Source organism: Symphodus melops (genome assembly GCF_947650265.1).
Source record: "Symphodus melops genome assembly, chromosome: 9".
In the NCBI taxonomy this organism is placed as follows: Eukaryota; Metazoa; Chordata; class Actinopteri; order Labriformes; family Labridae; genus Symphodus; species Symphodus melops.
Genome location: NC_136699.1, coordinates 3602653 through 3620565, shown reverse-complemented (window position 1 = coordinate 3620565; position 17913 = coordinate 3602653). Strand labels below are relative to the sequence as shown.

General features: G+C 42.6%; 1 protein-coding gene across 1 annotated transcript in view; it reads right to left on the bottom strand.

The window, feature by feature from the left end:
• Positions 1–1185: 1185 nt before the first annotated feature.
• Positions 1186–17913, bottom strand: part of afg2a (AFG2 AAA ATPase homolog A) — a 104168-nt gene continuing 87440 nt past the window's right edge. Inside the window, 1 exon segment of the mRNA XM_079352298.1 lies at positions 1186–1691. Coding sequence (XP_079208424.1) covers positions 1512–1691 — 180 coding nt within the window. The 3' untranslated portion in view covers positions 1186–1511.

Sequence of the window (17913 nt, the reverse complement as noted above, 5' to 3'; positions counted from 1 at the left end):
AGCAAATGCTTAAAAAAGGACGAGGAAAAAGCCCTTATTAGAGTTAACGAACTGCATGTTGTGTTCAGGCTGGATGTTAACATTCAGCTCCTCGGTGATCAAGCAGACCCTGGTAGACCGACAGATGGCCGCCTGGATCCCGGCTCTTAGTGGTCGGAAGTAGGGACGGAAATCTCACGATTACAGCAATTAGCTAATTTTCCATGGATGCACGTGATAAATCTACCAGCCGGGACTGTTTTTTCTGCGCGTGCATGTGGAGCAGAAGTTCCCCCAAAGTGGAGCTTTATGAACCAACAGAAGGGGTTCAGATCAAAGTATAAATCCACAATAGTACAACATGGATGTTATTGCAAATGAACATTATGTAATATTCTGATCAGAGGGGTCATGACCACACTCTCTACTAACAGTATTTAGAGAAGAAACAAAACTTAAAAAAAACCCCTAAAATTTATGATAGTCTTTTTAAATATAGCCTTAAAGCTCCTGTGAGGCATTTATAGTTAGTAATGAAACAGAAAGAAGTTAATACTGATGCCTCTTTATAATCTACAAAAGCAAAAAAGACCATCAGGGAGAAGACTGATTGTTTCTATATTATATTATTTTTAATGCCCAAATTTGCTGCAGGGTAGGTGTCAGATAAAGATTAGCAGCGGACTTGTTTTTACATTTTACATGGAAAATATTCAGATTATTTGACAAAAAGCATTTTCTAAATGTGTAATGAAATGTAAAACCATTGATGTTACTGTGCAGTATTTAAAACAATTCTACCTAAAAGACACCCATATTTAAACTTTGAGCAAGTTTCACTAGAAATGCAATAAAGACAGTTTACGTTTGAATGTAAAGTCAAGCTGAAAGTAAAAAATACTAACATGATGTGTTGCCTTCAAGTCCATTCAAAACCTGCTCCCAGGAACCCTCACTGCAGAAACCCATCTCATTACACTTACTATGAGCCACATTCAGCTGACTAGTCCTGATAAATAATCTTATTTCAAGATAAAAAAAGTTTAAAATAAAAAAAAAGATCCTGGAAGTAAGAAGAAAAGAAAACACAGATGACATTAAGTTAGAGGGGAAAAACTTTAGGAGTGTTTTTCACAGAACAGTAAACAGGATTAGCCAGATTTACACCCCTTATTGAACCACTTTTAAATATCATTAACTTGGCATCAGTAATATTCCCTCTTCACCAAAAATGCAAAAAACAAAACAAAGACAATAAATTCATAAATAATGCATTTTAATACATAATTTGAAAGAAAAATCTACACACTGCAGCCCGTGATTCAACAACAGAATATGAAAGTTCTGCACAAGCTTTAGACACAAAAGTGTGTTTACAGAGTACATCAGAAACAAAAACAAGAACTCTCTTTGTGGACACTGAAGTCCATATTTGTCATGAAGGCTCCTTATGTATTTTAGTCATTATGAACTATAGAAACTTGGCAGGGCAGTCTCTTACTTTCGACTTTACTTAGTCCACAGCAGCGTGCTCAGAAGAAGCACAGGCCGCTGTGCTGCTGCTGATAGCTGATATATGACTGGATGAGAGAGTCAGGGATCCGGGGCTTCACAGCGTTCAGGGCACTTTCAAAGTGTCTGGCCTGGACATGCTGAGCTTTGATGTCCTCTTGTAGGGCCAGGAGGGCAGCCTCTCTGCATACTGCCGTTATCTGGGACAGGAAACAGACACAGATATTCAGCTGTCAGGCAGAGCGCTCCTTCCACTGAACACCAAACACAAACACAAACACAGTCAGACGCAGATCGACTTCAGTGACAATGTGCTAGTAAAGGAAAACCACTTTTTGTTTCTTTTCTTAGAAAGACTGTTATCTGTTTAAATGTAAAACACTGAATGAAAAGGTTTAAACAAACCAAATCACAGATGATCTGTAAAATCTGTACGATTTAACACGACGAAAACACAGAAATTCCAACGCACTGGCATCTGAGCAGCTACGGTCTGAAGTGAGTAATCTAAAGAAAATACATACATTCAGAATTGTATGATTGCAAAAGCCAGATCATTTTCTGATATCATCTTTGCAAATGTTTTTTTTATGTGGCCCTAATAATAGACAGTAATACATGACTGGAAATTAAGCTGAAGTAGTTATTGTTTAATCTTCAAGTGGAGGCAAACGGTGACATCACGCCTTAGAAAATAATTTGCAGAATAATTGCAGTGTGAGGATATTTACAAGGGTACATTAAGGAGAGACAGTTGGTTTAAAAAGTCTTAAGGCAGAATGTGCAACATTTCACACATGCATACATATACTGTCATGTAAGCATTTTTAGATCCAGTAACTGGTTTAGAGAAGGTGTGAGGCTTTTAATGTCGGTCTTCACTGTTACCTCTTTTGAAAACTGCACTTTCATTTGAAGATTCAGGTAGAAAGACTAGTTTTCTGTTTCCTCCCTTTCAGTTTTGAGTTAACTAATACAGATATTTGTTTGTCCTGAGCAGCTCCATTTACAAAAAAAACCCAAAAAACACACGTTTCATTTCGGCCAACAATTCCGATCTGCAGTGTAAAAAGTGTAAATACAGTCCTCCTCCTGCAGCCTGTTTTTCTACTGCTGCCATTATGCAATGGCTGACATGGAGACGCGCTGCAGCGAGTGAGGGTGACCTTTGGGAGGGATTCTGCACACGGCAGAGGAGTGACTCACTTCCGAATTCGGTGGCGCTGGCTGATGAAGGCCAGGCACCTTTCCCAGCAGTGCCACCCTCCTCCCTTTCTCGAGGCACAGCTTTGCTCTGAGCCAGGGCAGCTTACACAACTCCCTCCTCGCAGGAAACTATTGGCCTGTATAACCACTGATAACGTCTGATGGGAGGTTAGTGGGACAGCCAGTCATGTGACTCAGCAGGGCTGTGGAATATTGAACAGTGGGAGCATGCATGCCGAGCAGTGTGGGTGCTCTGAAATTGCTCAGTGGACCGAAGCAGTGCTGGACAGTGCCCTTCTCTCTGCAGCTGCACTGTGTGGCGTGACATGCAAGCTAAAACTCTATATTCACACGTCGGCTGCAGAGAGCAGAGGAACAGTTGACAGCTATCCTGCATGTCGCACTGGGTGTGCTAGGTCCTGTTTAGGACATGTAAGCTTATGCTTTACAATGTATTAGGTAACTTATTTTGCCAGATAAGACGGAACTTTTACTTAAGAAGCAATTGAACATGGTGTTTTCCTGATATAGAATAATTCTAAGCTCTTTGTAGTTTGCAATTCAGCAACATTGAAGCGCCACCATCATTGTGCCTGTCCCAGCGTGTGATTTGACACTGCATCACAGCACTGTGAAACCACGAGAAGACAGCCTATGTGCTAACCATGCGGCAACCTCCAGCATTGGAAATTGAAGCTAATGTTGAAGAAGTTTAAAAAAAAAAAAAAAACGTCAGTTTCGCTGACTGTCCACTGGAGACTGGTTGCAAAAGCCCTGGAAGTCACACATACACCCATTCAAGAAAAGCCCATTTTTACAGTACATGTAGTTCATGCGTCCCATGTACAGAGGTTACAGTCCTCAAAGTGGGCAGACATGGGTTTGAATCCAACCTGTGACATGTCATTCCTCACTCTAGAGCTGCTTTTTATATGCACGTCTGGAGATATCTAACGGCGGAGAAGAACAAACAGAAATCCACAGCTGACATTCAAACTACTCCCAGCACAAGTCCTCTGTTTACTTCTAATCCTAACTTCATAGTGATGTGATCCTTTGAAAAACAATTTGGTCAGGTCAGTGCAAAACTGTAAATTAAAAGCAGTAAGTGGATGCGGCTATATAGCAAATGTTAGCATAGCCATAGACCGCCAAAAGCTAATCACAAATTCACCTTTTTCAGCTCCTTTGAACAAAACGTTTTGATCACTGATCACTATTTAATTGTTTGTCTTGGATGAGTGACAGTAGGTAGGTAAACATGCTATCGAAGTGTACGCCTGTAGTTAGATAATTGTTTGTCAGTTTGTTTGGTTTCACAAAGCTACTCGCTCATGGTCAACACTCGTCCAACAGATGGCTTTCATTGAAAGAGATTTTCTCAATTGTTTACACATCAGCAGTGTTCGGAGGTAGACGTGAAGAGTTATTTTAAAACACCTGAGAGGATGTCTTGCAGAAAAAACACATATATCCTACAATGTCAGAGAGTCACAGTACATGGAGTATTCTAATGTTCTTTAACAGCGTAAGAAAGGCAAAAGATTTTAAATCACTAATTTAAATGAGGACATTCAAATACAAATAATACACAAACATTACATCACTCAAACAAATAGAAAACATAGACGTAGTGGAAACAGGAAGAAAACACGGCAGAGGTTGTGGATTGTTTGAGCACATGACGGTCATGGTGTTTTTCAAGGCTGCAGAGTAAAATGAGGGAAGATAGCTGTTTAAATGTGCTCTGGCGCTGCTAGCATGCACAGCTCAGGACAGGTGCTTTGCAGATGTCAGGATGTGAGGCCTTATTTCCCCCCCCATTTCTGCTTCTCCTTCAAGCCAACGAGCAACATGATTTAGGCAGCGTAAACACACAGCGCTGGGTTAATTTTGTATGAGGCTTTCCCATCATTCAAGTCATTAAGGCCTGTCAGTAATAATGATGCAAAACAATGAGGCCATGCATCCCGGTTCCCTGTTTACAAATGGAGCGAGGGCAAGCGAGCAAGGCAAGGAATTAGCGAGAGGCAGCGAGAGAGAAGCCACATGTTGAACAATGTGATTTAGTGTTGTTTCCAAGCAACATCTATAAACAGGAACAGACAAACTCTGCAGCACAATCAGAGTGTAATTTCTTTTTTACTTATTTTTTTATGCACAAGGATGGGCTTGCCCGCTTTTGTTCCTTAATCTCATGATTCAACGCTTAATAGTTATTTGGATGTTTACTTGCATAACACCGCTTGGGTTTATTAAGAAAAGGGGAAAATGTCTGAAGTACACAAACGACACACACACACACACACACACACACACACACACACACACACACACACACAGGCCCTCATATTCATGCTTGCTGGGTTTATGAGCGGCTCTGTGAAGGCGATCAACAAGCCAGTGTTTCCTGCTGTGTGTTTGCACGTACAGACCTTTAAAAAAAAATTAAAGCCACAAAGGCAAACAGGGCAAGGGAAAGAGCCAGTTTGTTTCTTAACGTGAAGGAATTCCTACACCAGAGCCCAAAGTCCAGCGCAGACCCCTCCTCAAACACCTCAATACCTCCTGACTCCCCAAAAAAGAACCCCCCCCCCAATGCTCCTGAGTGGAGAAAAGAGGAGGAGGTTGAAAACTGCAAATGCACAGAAATGAGATTTGAGTGGGGGAGGAGGGTCTGTAGAGTACAGTGCTGACTTGTGGCAAGCCAAATAAATTATAGATCTTTCTCCCCCCCCCCCCCCCCCCCCCCTTTTTTTTTTAAATTTTTTATTGCAATGCAGACTTTATTTTTCATTCCGTTCATAAATTATGTCAGCAATCACTTAAATATACGACGAGGGCTAAGCTGATGCATTGCAGCGGCTGCTCTCTGGTGATGTGGGCGATCTGTACAGTTCCTGGAGGTGGCACGCAGCCAGTCAGAAAGGCAAAGCAAACGAGAAAAAAAAAGTAATCATCAAGAGCCTCTCAGTTTGGAGACTTTGGAGGCTGAAACCTGCTGACTCAAGATGACCTGAAAGTCGGCCTGATAGAAAGTCGAGGAGAGAGAGAGAGAGAGAGAGGTTTTGATGATGAAGCAGAAAGTGTTTAAAGTAGCAGTTTGTACAGTAAGCTTTTCCATTTCAACTGGTTCAGATTAAACAGTGAGCAAGTCCTAAATATTTACTGACTCATTCTCTTCCATCTATTTATTCATGCTCTGATACAACTTTATGATTCATGAAATTACTCTATTCCCTTAAAATCTAAGATCCGTCTAAAGCCCGGCTGGGTCGAGGATACACTCCATGTTGTGAGGCTGCTAAGGGTCTCGTCTCACCAATTAAATATGTCAGAAACACAAAGCACAGAATCAGCTATGTAATCTTTATGGTTAGAAGAAAATGTTTTCTTTAATGCAGAATATTGTGAACTTTGACATTCACTTTTTAATTGGTAGGAATGGTGGTGCTATGGTGTCCTCCCTGTATTAGGGTCTGTAAGGATCCAAAGAATTCTGGTTCTGGTTTCTTGGACACTCCTTAGAAAAAAAATAGAATCAGTCATTTTAGAAATGTCTGAACATATTTTAATGCTTGACTCACAAAGGCCTCTCGTGACTCTTTGCAAAGCATGAGAGATCATTCTTTATTTTCAGCACAAGAGTGTCTGATTGTCTTGAACCCAAATCAATCTCTTTCCTAATCTTATCATCATGTGTTTTTGTCCTGTGGTGAACCTGGCCATAATCAAACTACAGTGTCATCAGATCAAACATTTTTAACTTCTTTCACAATAACTGTCCAGTGTTTGAAGATATTATGCGTGTGTGATTGTGGTGTGTTTTTCATGTGTCCATTTTCAATCTTTGGAAAAAATGTTTGAACCATTTGACCCATGCAAAGACTTAATGGTCATATTTGTGAATCATCACTTTCCATTCATAAGCACAACTGATGTCAAGGCTATTCTAACCACAAAGCCCAAAATCACAAAGATGACTTCTAGAGACTTACTTTATGTACAGAGTAAACACAAGTGGCACTCATAGAAAAACAATCCTGTCCTGACCTGAAGCATGAAGCTTTAAGCCTCAAGTCCTCTACGCCACGGCCACCACCAGCAGAAAATGTCCAGAATCCTTGTGTCAGTCATTCCACTTTAATAAAATGTCAGCCGGGCCTCTTAAACTGCGGGACGTTTAAATTGGTTGCTGGAAAAGTGATAGATACTTAATTGGAGCGCCCACCACATCCTTGTTTCCACATATTCCTCTAATGACAAGTTTCCTCTGGTGGTTTGCAAACCCCTCTGAAAACCAAGCCTCTCAAGCATGAGTGTGCAAACACACAGATATGAATATCTGTGTGTTTGCATGAATGCAGGGACATATACTCGACTATAATGGGAGATCTCAAAAGTATTATTCAGAGTAATTAAAGAGGCACGCCGTCTGAAAAAAGAAAGCTGTTTTAGCTTGAGTGGCGAAATACCAAAGTGGAAGTGCAAAAAAACTGCAGTTCCTCAAATGACCACATGAGGATGGCTGCAAAAGTGAGCCAGTTCCCATTGAACTCCAACTCCACAGAAGAATATAAGAAGTTAAAAACTAGTTCCAGTCCCAGAAGTCCAATACCCCATTCATAACGACTTGAGGGGCGAAGAATGACTTTCTACCTGCTGGATTATGCTTAAATGTATTCCTGATTAAGGGCTTCAAGTTGCTGCTTAAAGAGACGAGCAGGTCAGGTTTTAATGTTCATACAGTATACACAGTATGTGTGTAGCACTTTGAAAGAAGTGCTTGAAAGTGGTTGCAGATTTTAACCAATTGCTTACTCCTTTGGTAAGTTGGTAATAAGCCATTAATGGGATCCAATAGGTTGCCAGGAAAACCTCATTGACCGTGCACTTTCTGGAAAATAACAGCAGGGGATCAGGACCAATTTCTTAGCAGTTAAAACAGGAAACAACTATTGGAGTATAAAATAATAATCCTTTATTGACTTACTACCATTTCCTACTCCACCATTTGCTAATATTTGCAAATAGCTCATAAAAAAGCAATAAACTTATGATTAATAACGGCTTTATAAACATATAAAGCAACCGACTTGATGGATTTTTTGAGAGGTGGAACCTTTATTAATGATTGATTATTTATGACTGAACGCTTTGTGGCTGATTATAGAGACAGGAAGCTGTGAGTATTTTTGGACATACGTTTATTTGGTTATTAACTGCAGACATGTCGATTTCATTTTTTATGTTGTTATAAATTCCATGAAGTCTGCAGTTAAACGATGGGTTAATGGACAATGAGTCTCAATGAAGCTTTGGATCTCAGATGTGCACCGTGTCTTTTAAGTTGCTAATAATAAAGTTGCAACACTTTCATTGTGGGCGGCTGTGGCTCAGTGGTCGTCTGTCCGATGTGTCCTTGGGAAACACTTAACCTTGAGTTGTTTGCTGCTGCTTTGTCACAGCTTGTGAATACGTATGAGTGGAGTAGTTACTTCTAATGGTCGCTTTACATAACAGCCTGTCCACAGTGTGTGAGTGTGTAGGTGTAGCCTGCTGTGTAAAAGCACTTTGAGTAGTTAGAAGAATACAGAAGCGCTATACAAGCTCATCTCCATTTCCCATTTACAGGCTTGAAGCTGATTTTCTTTTTTCCCATTTGGTGGTTTTTAATTGAGAAGTAGTACTAAAACTAAGTACAGTATTATCTACCATCTGAATCCTGAATAGAGACAAAAGACAGAGGAGAGTTTTGAAGACACTTTAATTGGGCTATGACATTCGGACTGGCGCGAGCTTCATTTCGCTCAGGGCTGCAGATCCCTGCTCGCCTTGTGCGCTCCCAGCCATTAGGCTGCCACAACATGAAATCCAGGATACAACAGCGGCCTTTATGCTCGACTGGTCACTGCAACGCACTTCCCTCTGTAGCCACAACTACACCCTATATCATGCTGCTTCAACGCACACAGGCTAGCCCATGCTAGTTATGTATACTGTACGTAGAGTGATATACTACAGCACGTCCAGCGCTGTATGTGAGGTCCTGTTGTCCTTGTAAGATAAGGCAACACAAAACGTTAATGGTCGCAGAGAGGAAATTAGGCCCCTTGTAGCAGCAAAGCGGTAACAAGAGCCCGTAAAGAATAACAGAATATAAATAAGAACATAGCATAGAGAGGGTTACATAAACACACCTGACACTTTTTAGCACATGAGCATGGCAAGCAGAAATGTCTGAGAGGAATAAAAAGTCACTTAATATCAACATTTAAATGGAAGTTTAAAAGAGTGAGCCACCTCAGGAGCATTTGAGGTTATGAAAGAAATGTGATTTAATACCAAACAAGCACAGCCTTAAGAAGAAAGAGGAGGACTAATTCACATTATGAAGAAAGCAAAACTGAGTTTGAGGTATGAAAAAATTGAATAATTAAAAATGAAGCAAACAAAAATTTATGTAGGACGTATCTGACCCCTACAATGCACACATTCATGTTTTATTTTGAAGACATAAACATGCAGGAACATACAAATGTTCCCTCTTTGTATGCATCCTGGACACTTTCCCCAGAGGAGGGGAGATTTGGCGCGTGCCATGAGACAACCTGTTCAGCATGACGGAATTAAACCCTTCTTGAGAGGTAGAGTGGGTGAAAAAAACAAAAACAAACATGTTCTCAGGTCAAATCAGTCTGGTGTACTTTTTGCTTCCTACTCCAACAAAGGCGCTCAGTGAGTGCATCAGACGGCCTTAATGAAGGGCTTGTTAGCCTGGCTACCGGCAGCAGATCCACTAGACCCAGAGTGTGTGTTTACTATCAATCCACCCTTGTGTCTACAGCAGAGCTACATCCAGTCCACCCCCCTCCCCTCCACCCCGCACCCTCACCCTCTTTCTGCCTCACCCCCTCCCTCATACACAAACGGCCACATTTACGGGAGCAAGCCCTGACCCCCTCCTCACCGCCTCCCTCGAAACCTCTCCTCCATCACTCCACAAGTCCGGCACTCATACTCCACCGTGCACCGCCACACTCTTCACACTGTGCACTTGCTCACATACAGTTAATGCACTGAACATGCATTTGCACACGTGTGTACACATGCTAAGACACAACAGTTGCAGGCACACACAGATAAGGTCTATGAGCCAACGCACTCATGCATACTTCATATGGCGACATGTACCCACACAGTCATCATGCACAGGTAAAAAAAACATGAGCACAGTAATTTGTAGACGCCTGTTTAGAAAAGTCGCGCTCATAGAAAACACAGGGATGTGTGTTTTTCCTAAGAAAAGTGTCATTTCACTAAATTATATACCGATACATGTTTTTTGTCCACCATATATTGCAGCTTCTTATCAGTCAATCCAATGAACACAAGCGTTACCTGTTCTGAGTTCATGCAAAGGAAAAAATTTAGACTTTTTGTACATCAGAAAGATGAATAAGGTCTGCATACAAAATCATTCCACAAATAAGAAAAAAAAGCAGTTTGCTTCATCGCAGTTGAAGGCTTAGTGACGATCTTTTTCCACTGATAAGCTAAAAAAAAAAAAGGAAAGTTTGGTTGAAAAAAAATCCTAAAATAGAGTCAAATGTTGAAAACTATTTCCTGTTGTGATGTCTCAAAATTATGAAATTGTCCAGCCAACAGTTCAAACCTTAAAGAAATATTCCTGTTACTGTGAGACAGAACAACAAGCACATCATCACCTTTGAGGATAGTACAGAAAAGGTAAAGAACTACAAAAGGATGTCTGGAACATCATCGAGCCTGGTGTTATGGAAAAGGATCACGTATAGAAGTAGATTAAATTTGTGTTCTTTTAGCTGGTAAGCAAATGTCAAACTACGAGTAAAGTATTCAGAAAACAACACTCCAGAAGTTTAAACAGATGAAGTCGCGATGCTCAACTTATAATCCTATATCCATAAATTGTGGCATTGCTGGCGTTTAATGTATGACATTATATTTCCTCTCAGAGTTGCTCTTATGCAAATAGCATGATAATAACTCCCTCCTTCAAAACTGCTCCAACCACACCGCGGATACACCATCGTCACACAGAAAGAAAAAAAAAAAAAAGAATCCCCGCTGCAACCAATTTTCAGAAAGGAAATTAAATAATACATAAATCAAACAACGTCGGGGGTGCCGAGCCAAAATCTCAACCAGAAATGAAACGTTCCATCTTTTGAAACGGAAAGAGGAAGTGTCTGCAGTGACATGCCTCTGCCATGAGAAACAAGGCCTGACCACAGCTCCATGTGAAAGCTATTTAAGATTACAGGGCAGGAGAGAGAGGGCGAGGGCGAGAGAGAGAGAGAGAGAGAGAGAGAGAGAGAGAGACAGAGAGAGCGAGAGAGAGAGAGAGAGACAGAGACAGAGAGAGCGAGAGAGATACAGAAAGAGAGAGATAAAGAGAGAGCGAGAGAGGGCGAGAGAGCGAGAGAGGGTAAGAGAGAGGGCAAGAGAGAGAGAGAGAGAGATAGAGAGAGCGAGAGCAAGTTACAGAGAGGGAGGTGAGGTTAAGGATGGAGGGAGGAAAGTCACGTGGGAGGAAGGGGGAGAACGGAAACACGGCACATGATCATAAATAGCAGAGTGGAGCGTTTGTGTGTGTGTGTGTGTGTGTGTGTGTGTGTGTGTGTGTGTCTGTGTGTGTGTCTCAGCAGAGGAATTCAGATTTCATAGAAAAGTGTGAAAATGAAAGCGCGCTCGTGTGGGTTTTGTCCTCACCGTGTGTCACAGCGGAGACAATGCACGAAGGGAAGATATCACACACTGATCTCCCAGCGGAAAGAAACCTTTGCATGCATGAGTAGAAATGAGTAAACATGAGACATTCAGTAAATATAGTTCACTTTTTTCAGCTTAAATTGGATGCTGTATGACTCACAATGTCACGATGTTCAGCTAACCTAGTTGATCTAATTCAAGATATGTAATCCAGTTCAGCTCGAGCCTGCTTCGCTGCAAAATAATGTTGCTCAAAGTGAGATATGTTTTTCTGGCCACGCGGGACATGTTTGTCATGAAAAAGAGAGGATGCTCTCATCGCCATCGTGTGATCACGAATGAAAACCTCCAACAAAAAGAGACCAAATAACCTCCATGTCAGGCGCTAGATTGTGATCAACTCAGGCCTCCACCCACCTTCTGTTTTGGAAAGACCAATGTGGGATAGCACCTGTGTTGGGGCTACACGCTATTAAGGCTGTCAGTGTGTGAGTGTGTGTGTGTGTGTGTGTGTGTGTGTGTGTGTGTGTGTGTGGAGGCTGAGGGGAGGTAGAGCAGGGCCTCGCCTTAAAGGCCATATTTGTCCTCGCCCCTTAATCAGACGAATGAAAGCTCCACATTCTCCCTGGACTCGGAAAGGCAAGGATGGCATATTTACCAAACACGCCCACACTGAAGTGACCTGGAGACTGAGTGTGTGTGTGTGTGTGTGTGTATGGCTAATGTCAAGGTAGGTAAAACTCCACCTGTGTGATGTGCTCCACTGAAATGTATTTTTCCAACACAAACACTGTTTATATGTTATGAATGGTCACATGTATGAGTAAAAAAAAACCCCCACTAAATGCAACTCGGAGTTCTTTCACTTTAAACGTTCAAGTGCGAAGCTAAAATCTAATTAAATACAATAAAACATGAAGGATCAAACTACACATCCTTTTATAATATGAATACCTTTTTGGTGGAACATTTAAATTCACGTCCATTTTATGAAGTCATTTCCACAGTCTACAAAGATTAGCCTTCCTCATCTGAAATGTTTAAAAACAGAGCATGTGACATGAGGTTGACTGGCCGACTGAAATCGTGCTAAGGTTGACGAGTTTGACCTAAACACCCAAACTCACCCCATGATCCAGGTTTCGTGTTTCATTTAAGCATAGAAAAACGGCGGGAAGAAGACAACAGGAAGGCGTCACGGTGAGTGCATGTTTGGACCGACGATGTGAGACAGTTTACGTTGTGGCCTTGAAGGAGCTAAAAATATTGAAATACACGGATTGAAGGAAAACAGGAAGTGATTGGATTCGAAGGTCCAACAGTAACCAGTTGAAAGAGGTAGCAGCAGGAGCTCTTGTGTTGGTGAAGAACTAAAATATGAAAGTTGGTCTGGTCGCTGGAGAGGTGCCGGGTCGCTTCCTGAGAACTGCTGAGCCCCTTCGGTGCGCTCTCTGTGTAGCAGTGGCACTCTGACATCTCTCCACTATAAAGCATGTCCACAGGTCCTGTTTGAGCATGTGTGTGTGTTCGAGCCTGTGTGTGTGTGTGTGTGTGTGTGTGTGTGTGTGTGTGTGTGTGTGTGTGTGTGTAGGAAGCATTTTTCTCAATCACACAGTGTAAACCAGAAATTCCCTCAGGAGAAGTCCAATCACACGGCCCACTCGAGCTATAACTGCAGCTCGACGTTTTCTGAGTGTGTCAAAAGTCCTCAGTCGACTGAATAGCCTCTTTTGTTCTATCACTTATTGAATGCTTGTTCTACTTTACTGACTTTCAAGAGAACTAACCTGTTTTCTTTTTTGTTTTTTTTTCAGTCAGCCTGTCAGAAGTGATGTAAAACTATTTTTCATGTAAAAAAAAAAAGCTTTTACATAATTGAAACTGAGTTCATGGTGTGTCCTTGACACTGAGCATTTCCCTCTTGGTCGTCCCTTTCTAGTTTTATTAGCTACTTTCAGGTTTTTCCACCTCTCTCTCTCTCACTCAGCGTTTTGGCATCCAGCTCTCCCTCCCTTAACCCCCCCCTCCCCCCCCCCCCTCACATTTCTTCAATCCTTTCCTACCTTTCTGCTCTTCCTTCTTCGCCACATTTGATTCTGTTTTTGGCTTTCCCTACCCCACGCTCTGTCCTCTGAACGTGCCAAGGGAAACAGTGCGACTTGTGCGCTTCAGGGCTTATATTTCCCAGGAAAAATTCAATTTGTGCTCACCATGTACTCTCACATAAACCACATGGAAGACTTTATATTTAAAATGTAAAATAGGGGACGTTCACTTCGAAGGACAGCCAGCCTTAAAGCAGGCTGCAGAAGCCTTTTTCCCTTTATTTAACCTGCAGTGTCAGCGAAGAACAACACACTTACAATGAAACGAGGCGAAAGGCTTCAGGGGAGGAAGTGAGGGGATGTGTTTCACAGTCACACAGGGTTACAGAGGTGTGAAAAGCTTTTTCCTCGCAGCCTTTGTGGAGCTTATGACTTTGTTTTCCATGTCGACTATGTTTCTGTGAGTGACAGCGTGACCGCTTCTGTGGTCAGCCGCATAGAAAATAAAACACACACACACACATACAAGACAAGAGGTTAAACCATATTTTGGAAAATCACTACCAACCTCAGGACCTCGTCAGACATGCATTCCACCAAAGCTGACATGTTTATCGGAGGATGATTACAGATCTTTTTTTTTCTTGGAGAGTCCAGGATTGATGGCGTATATCAGCCTCGCACATTGTGCAATGTCACTGTTATTCAAATAGCAACGCGCTTTGTTGATGCATTTTTTTGTGCCTGTGTCCTTGGTGATAAAAATCTCTGCAACAACAAATACCGGGTCATAAATCAGACAGAAGACACACTGAGCCAGAGGAGGAACAGCCACAACCACAACAGGTGTTAAGAGGAAACCATTTGTCTTCCTGTGAGGGTGGTTTTGCCGCCTGTGTGTGTGTGTGTGTGTGTGTGTGTCATCAACACAAGGCCTTATTTGCGTTCAAACTCTTCTCAGGGCTTTTAATTGTTGCAAACAAGCTTCTGCACATCCAGCATGTTTGCCCAGGCTTCGATCCTAAAATCTGGCCTTCAACAAAAAAACCTCAACTTTACTCCAAAACCACTTTTCCGTCCTTGAAACGATGGGGAGAAAAAAAAAAGCCACACTGCTTAATCAAAATTCAACTGAACATGATTACTTTGGACCAAAAGGGAGGAGCAGAAGAGTCTATGTAGGAATTGAGGAAAGAAGGGGGATGTCAATTCACATAGGAAGGAGCATTGACGTCAAAGACAGGCTGTTGATCTGCCCGTTTTGGATGTCCAGCGTTGGACTAGACTTGCTGCTACCGGTGTGAAAAGAAAAAAAAAAAAAAAAAAAAGAGTTAGGAAAACAATTGCACCAGTGAGTTTGAATGGCTGCCAGCCAAGCGTCTCAGACACCTGGGCTCGGACCAAACAGCATTCCTCCTGTTGGAGAAAAAAGACCCTCCGCTATGGAGGTCGCAGCCGGTCCAAGGCATCTGGGGCTGAACGCGAAGATGTCGCGATACGGCTGAATGCCGCAGCTTGAGCTTTTATTAAAACGCCTCAACACCGACTCCTCTCAAAGGGAGGTCGCCTGACGTTACATCACAGGGCGATGTCGAGGGAGGCTGGGCAGCGGGCTTGTCAGTCTTTGTCACCCTTTGCGTGTTCTGCATCGACAGCGACGTGGAGCTCGGTCCTGACTGTGTTCAAGCAGGCGAAATCCAGATTTTTCTTTTCGTCAGCATCTTGTCACCGTGCGCTAAGTGCTCAATGCTGTGGTGTTTTTGCACTTCACCTCCTGGAGGTCACCTGCCAATCACACAGTGCAGGGAGGTCCGTGGCACTCTTTGTTCATGAAGTTGGAGTTTCTATACGCAGTGCAATCAGTGGCTGTCCTTCTTCATTCCCAAAACTGTAACAACAAAAGGCGAAGCAACCGCACGCACCACTTGACATGATATCTTAAGACAACATACGGACGCATTTTCAAGCAAAATCCTTTGAATAGTGCTGCAACGTGCTGCTTTTTGGTCTGACACATTTTGCCAAAACTTCCAGTTCTGTTTCAAGAATTGTGACACAAAAAAAAGCTTGAATAAGCCTCTGATGAAGATGTTTTTCAGAGATTGAAACGTGCAGATGAAGCAGTCTACACATGCTCATTTGAAGCATCTTCATGAACTGTGGTTTGTTTATGACATGAGACTGTTTGGACACGTTTTTTTTGTTCTATTTTTTACTGAAATTGAAAACATTCTCCACGCCGGAGGCAGAATCTTTGTCATTAATTGTATTTATATGTTTAAAAAAAAAAAAAAGAAGGATTGATTGAAACCTGAGAAGTCTTCAACTTTTCATCAAGGCTACAATCAAGGCCTGGAACTGACTCAGTGAATGTGACAGAGAGCAATAAATCCTCTGGCTCTTTTTTTTCCTGTCAGGGCTTGATCATTAACTGAAAAAAAGTGGAGAAGCATCACACCTTTATTCAGGAGCTACTTAGACCTTTCTTGATCTGGATCAAGACAGCAACACGATAAGAGTATCAAATGTTGCTTCTGTTCGGGAGAGTGATGGAAGAGGTGAGCCAGCAGCAATTCTCATGAGTGTGTGTGTGTGTGTGTGTTGTCAGTGGAGGGTTGAGTTGGAAGGTGAGGGTTGGGAAACCAGATGTCACTCCAGGCAGGTAGGAAGACTTTAACAAGCTTCCAGCTCTAAACTGACAACAACACTCTACCCTCCCTTGCGTGACCCCCCCCCCCCCACCCCCCCGCCCCCAACCTCCCCACCACCTTCCACTCCTCTCGACCCTTCCTCCCGCTCCTCCCCAACAAGCCTGCAATCCCAGGAATGTAATTAAAGTCAAAGCTTCAGGTAGTCAGACTACCAAGGCCGAGCGCTGAAGCTGCTCAATGGCTCCATTCGTGCATCACCTCTCCAACAATGTGGGCACATGTTGGGCCAGATGTGGCCCAACGGTTAATGAAAAGGCGCTTACAATAAGGTGACCAGTTTGATCGCTGAACCAACAGGGTCAATCTAAACTGGAGAGAGACTGGCTTCTTAATGTTGTTTTTTTTTCAGTGTCTAATAGAAGAATGGGATGACTGGGCCATATGGAGCAAAACCTTTCCGGCTAAATGACGAAAATCGATGTGTGGAAATATTAACAGTCAGTTGCACAAGTTCTACATGTACATGAAAAAAAAAACCGACCTGTTTGTGAATTAAATTAATTTTCTGCATTGCAAAATAAACAGAGGGAGAGAGAGAGAGAGAGAGAGAGAGAGAGGGGAGCAGGGTGACAGGGGAGAGACAGTGAGACAAGAACAGACAGCTCAACAGAAGTCGTGTGTAACATTATTTCAATGCAACATGAACTGTATCGATACATCTTAAACACTCGATGTATCAGCCAGCCCCAGAAGAATCTTAGGATAACTTGCAGGTCCAATAGTGCATGAACATGGAGCACGTTTTTATCCTGCTTAAGACTCATATGCTGTCGAGCATCAACAATGAGAAACCTCTGGGCTGGAGGCAGAGCAGCTTCTTAACATCAAATAACTACAGAAATTAAAGAGTTATTAAAGGAAAAGTGCAACAGCCAAAACAAACCAAGTATGTTTTCCTTCCATTTTTCTCGTTCACTTCAATTCTCAGGACAACAAAAACTTCAAACATCAGCAAGTAACGCCACGTAACCAGGAGGTGAACGCAACTTAAGGCGAGTGAGAAGCCGGGAAAGAGAGATGGAGAAAGTCTGCGACAGCATGTTTTATATGAAAACTCCTCGCCGCCTCCAGCTTCAATAAGCCTCATGCTGGTGATTTACGACCCCCCCTCCATCGTTCACGCAGCCAGCTCCATGGCAGCATGGGGGCCTGACGCACACGGACGGACGCCGCTCACCCGGCAGCCTTACTGCATTACCAGTGAGCATGCCAAGTCAAACATAATGGTTCAGTGCTGTGCCACACGGAGATGGAGAGCTCCAGCTTCTCTCCATATCTGCTCCAAGAAAGAAAACGCATTCCCCAAAGAAATACAGCTTTAACTCTGCCAGCGCGCGTGTGTGTGTGGTAGAGAAGCGTTGTCATGATACACACCAATAAAATATAGACCATCTCAAATGTTTGCTTTTAAAAATTCTATGGAGACCGCCACTAAAATCAGTGTTACGTGCAGCGCGACATACGGACATTCATCAGCCGAGAGCGGAGAAGAAACTACGGCTGAGCAGAAAACATAAAGAAGCAGTTTCATCACATCCACGCCGACGGTGCGGCTCACTTGCACACAGTCCATTTTTGCGACATGGACCTCATCACCCCTCCTCTCCCACTCGCTCGTGGTGAATTTTCTGGAATTTATCCTGCAGCATTTTCACATCAGCTCATCCCGACTTCACACAGAAAATGTAGCAGGAGGCCGACAGGAC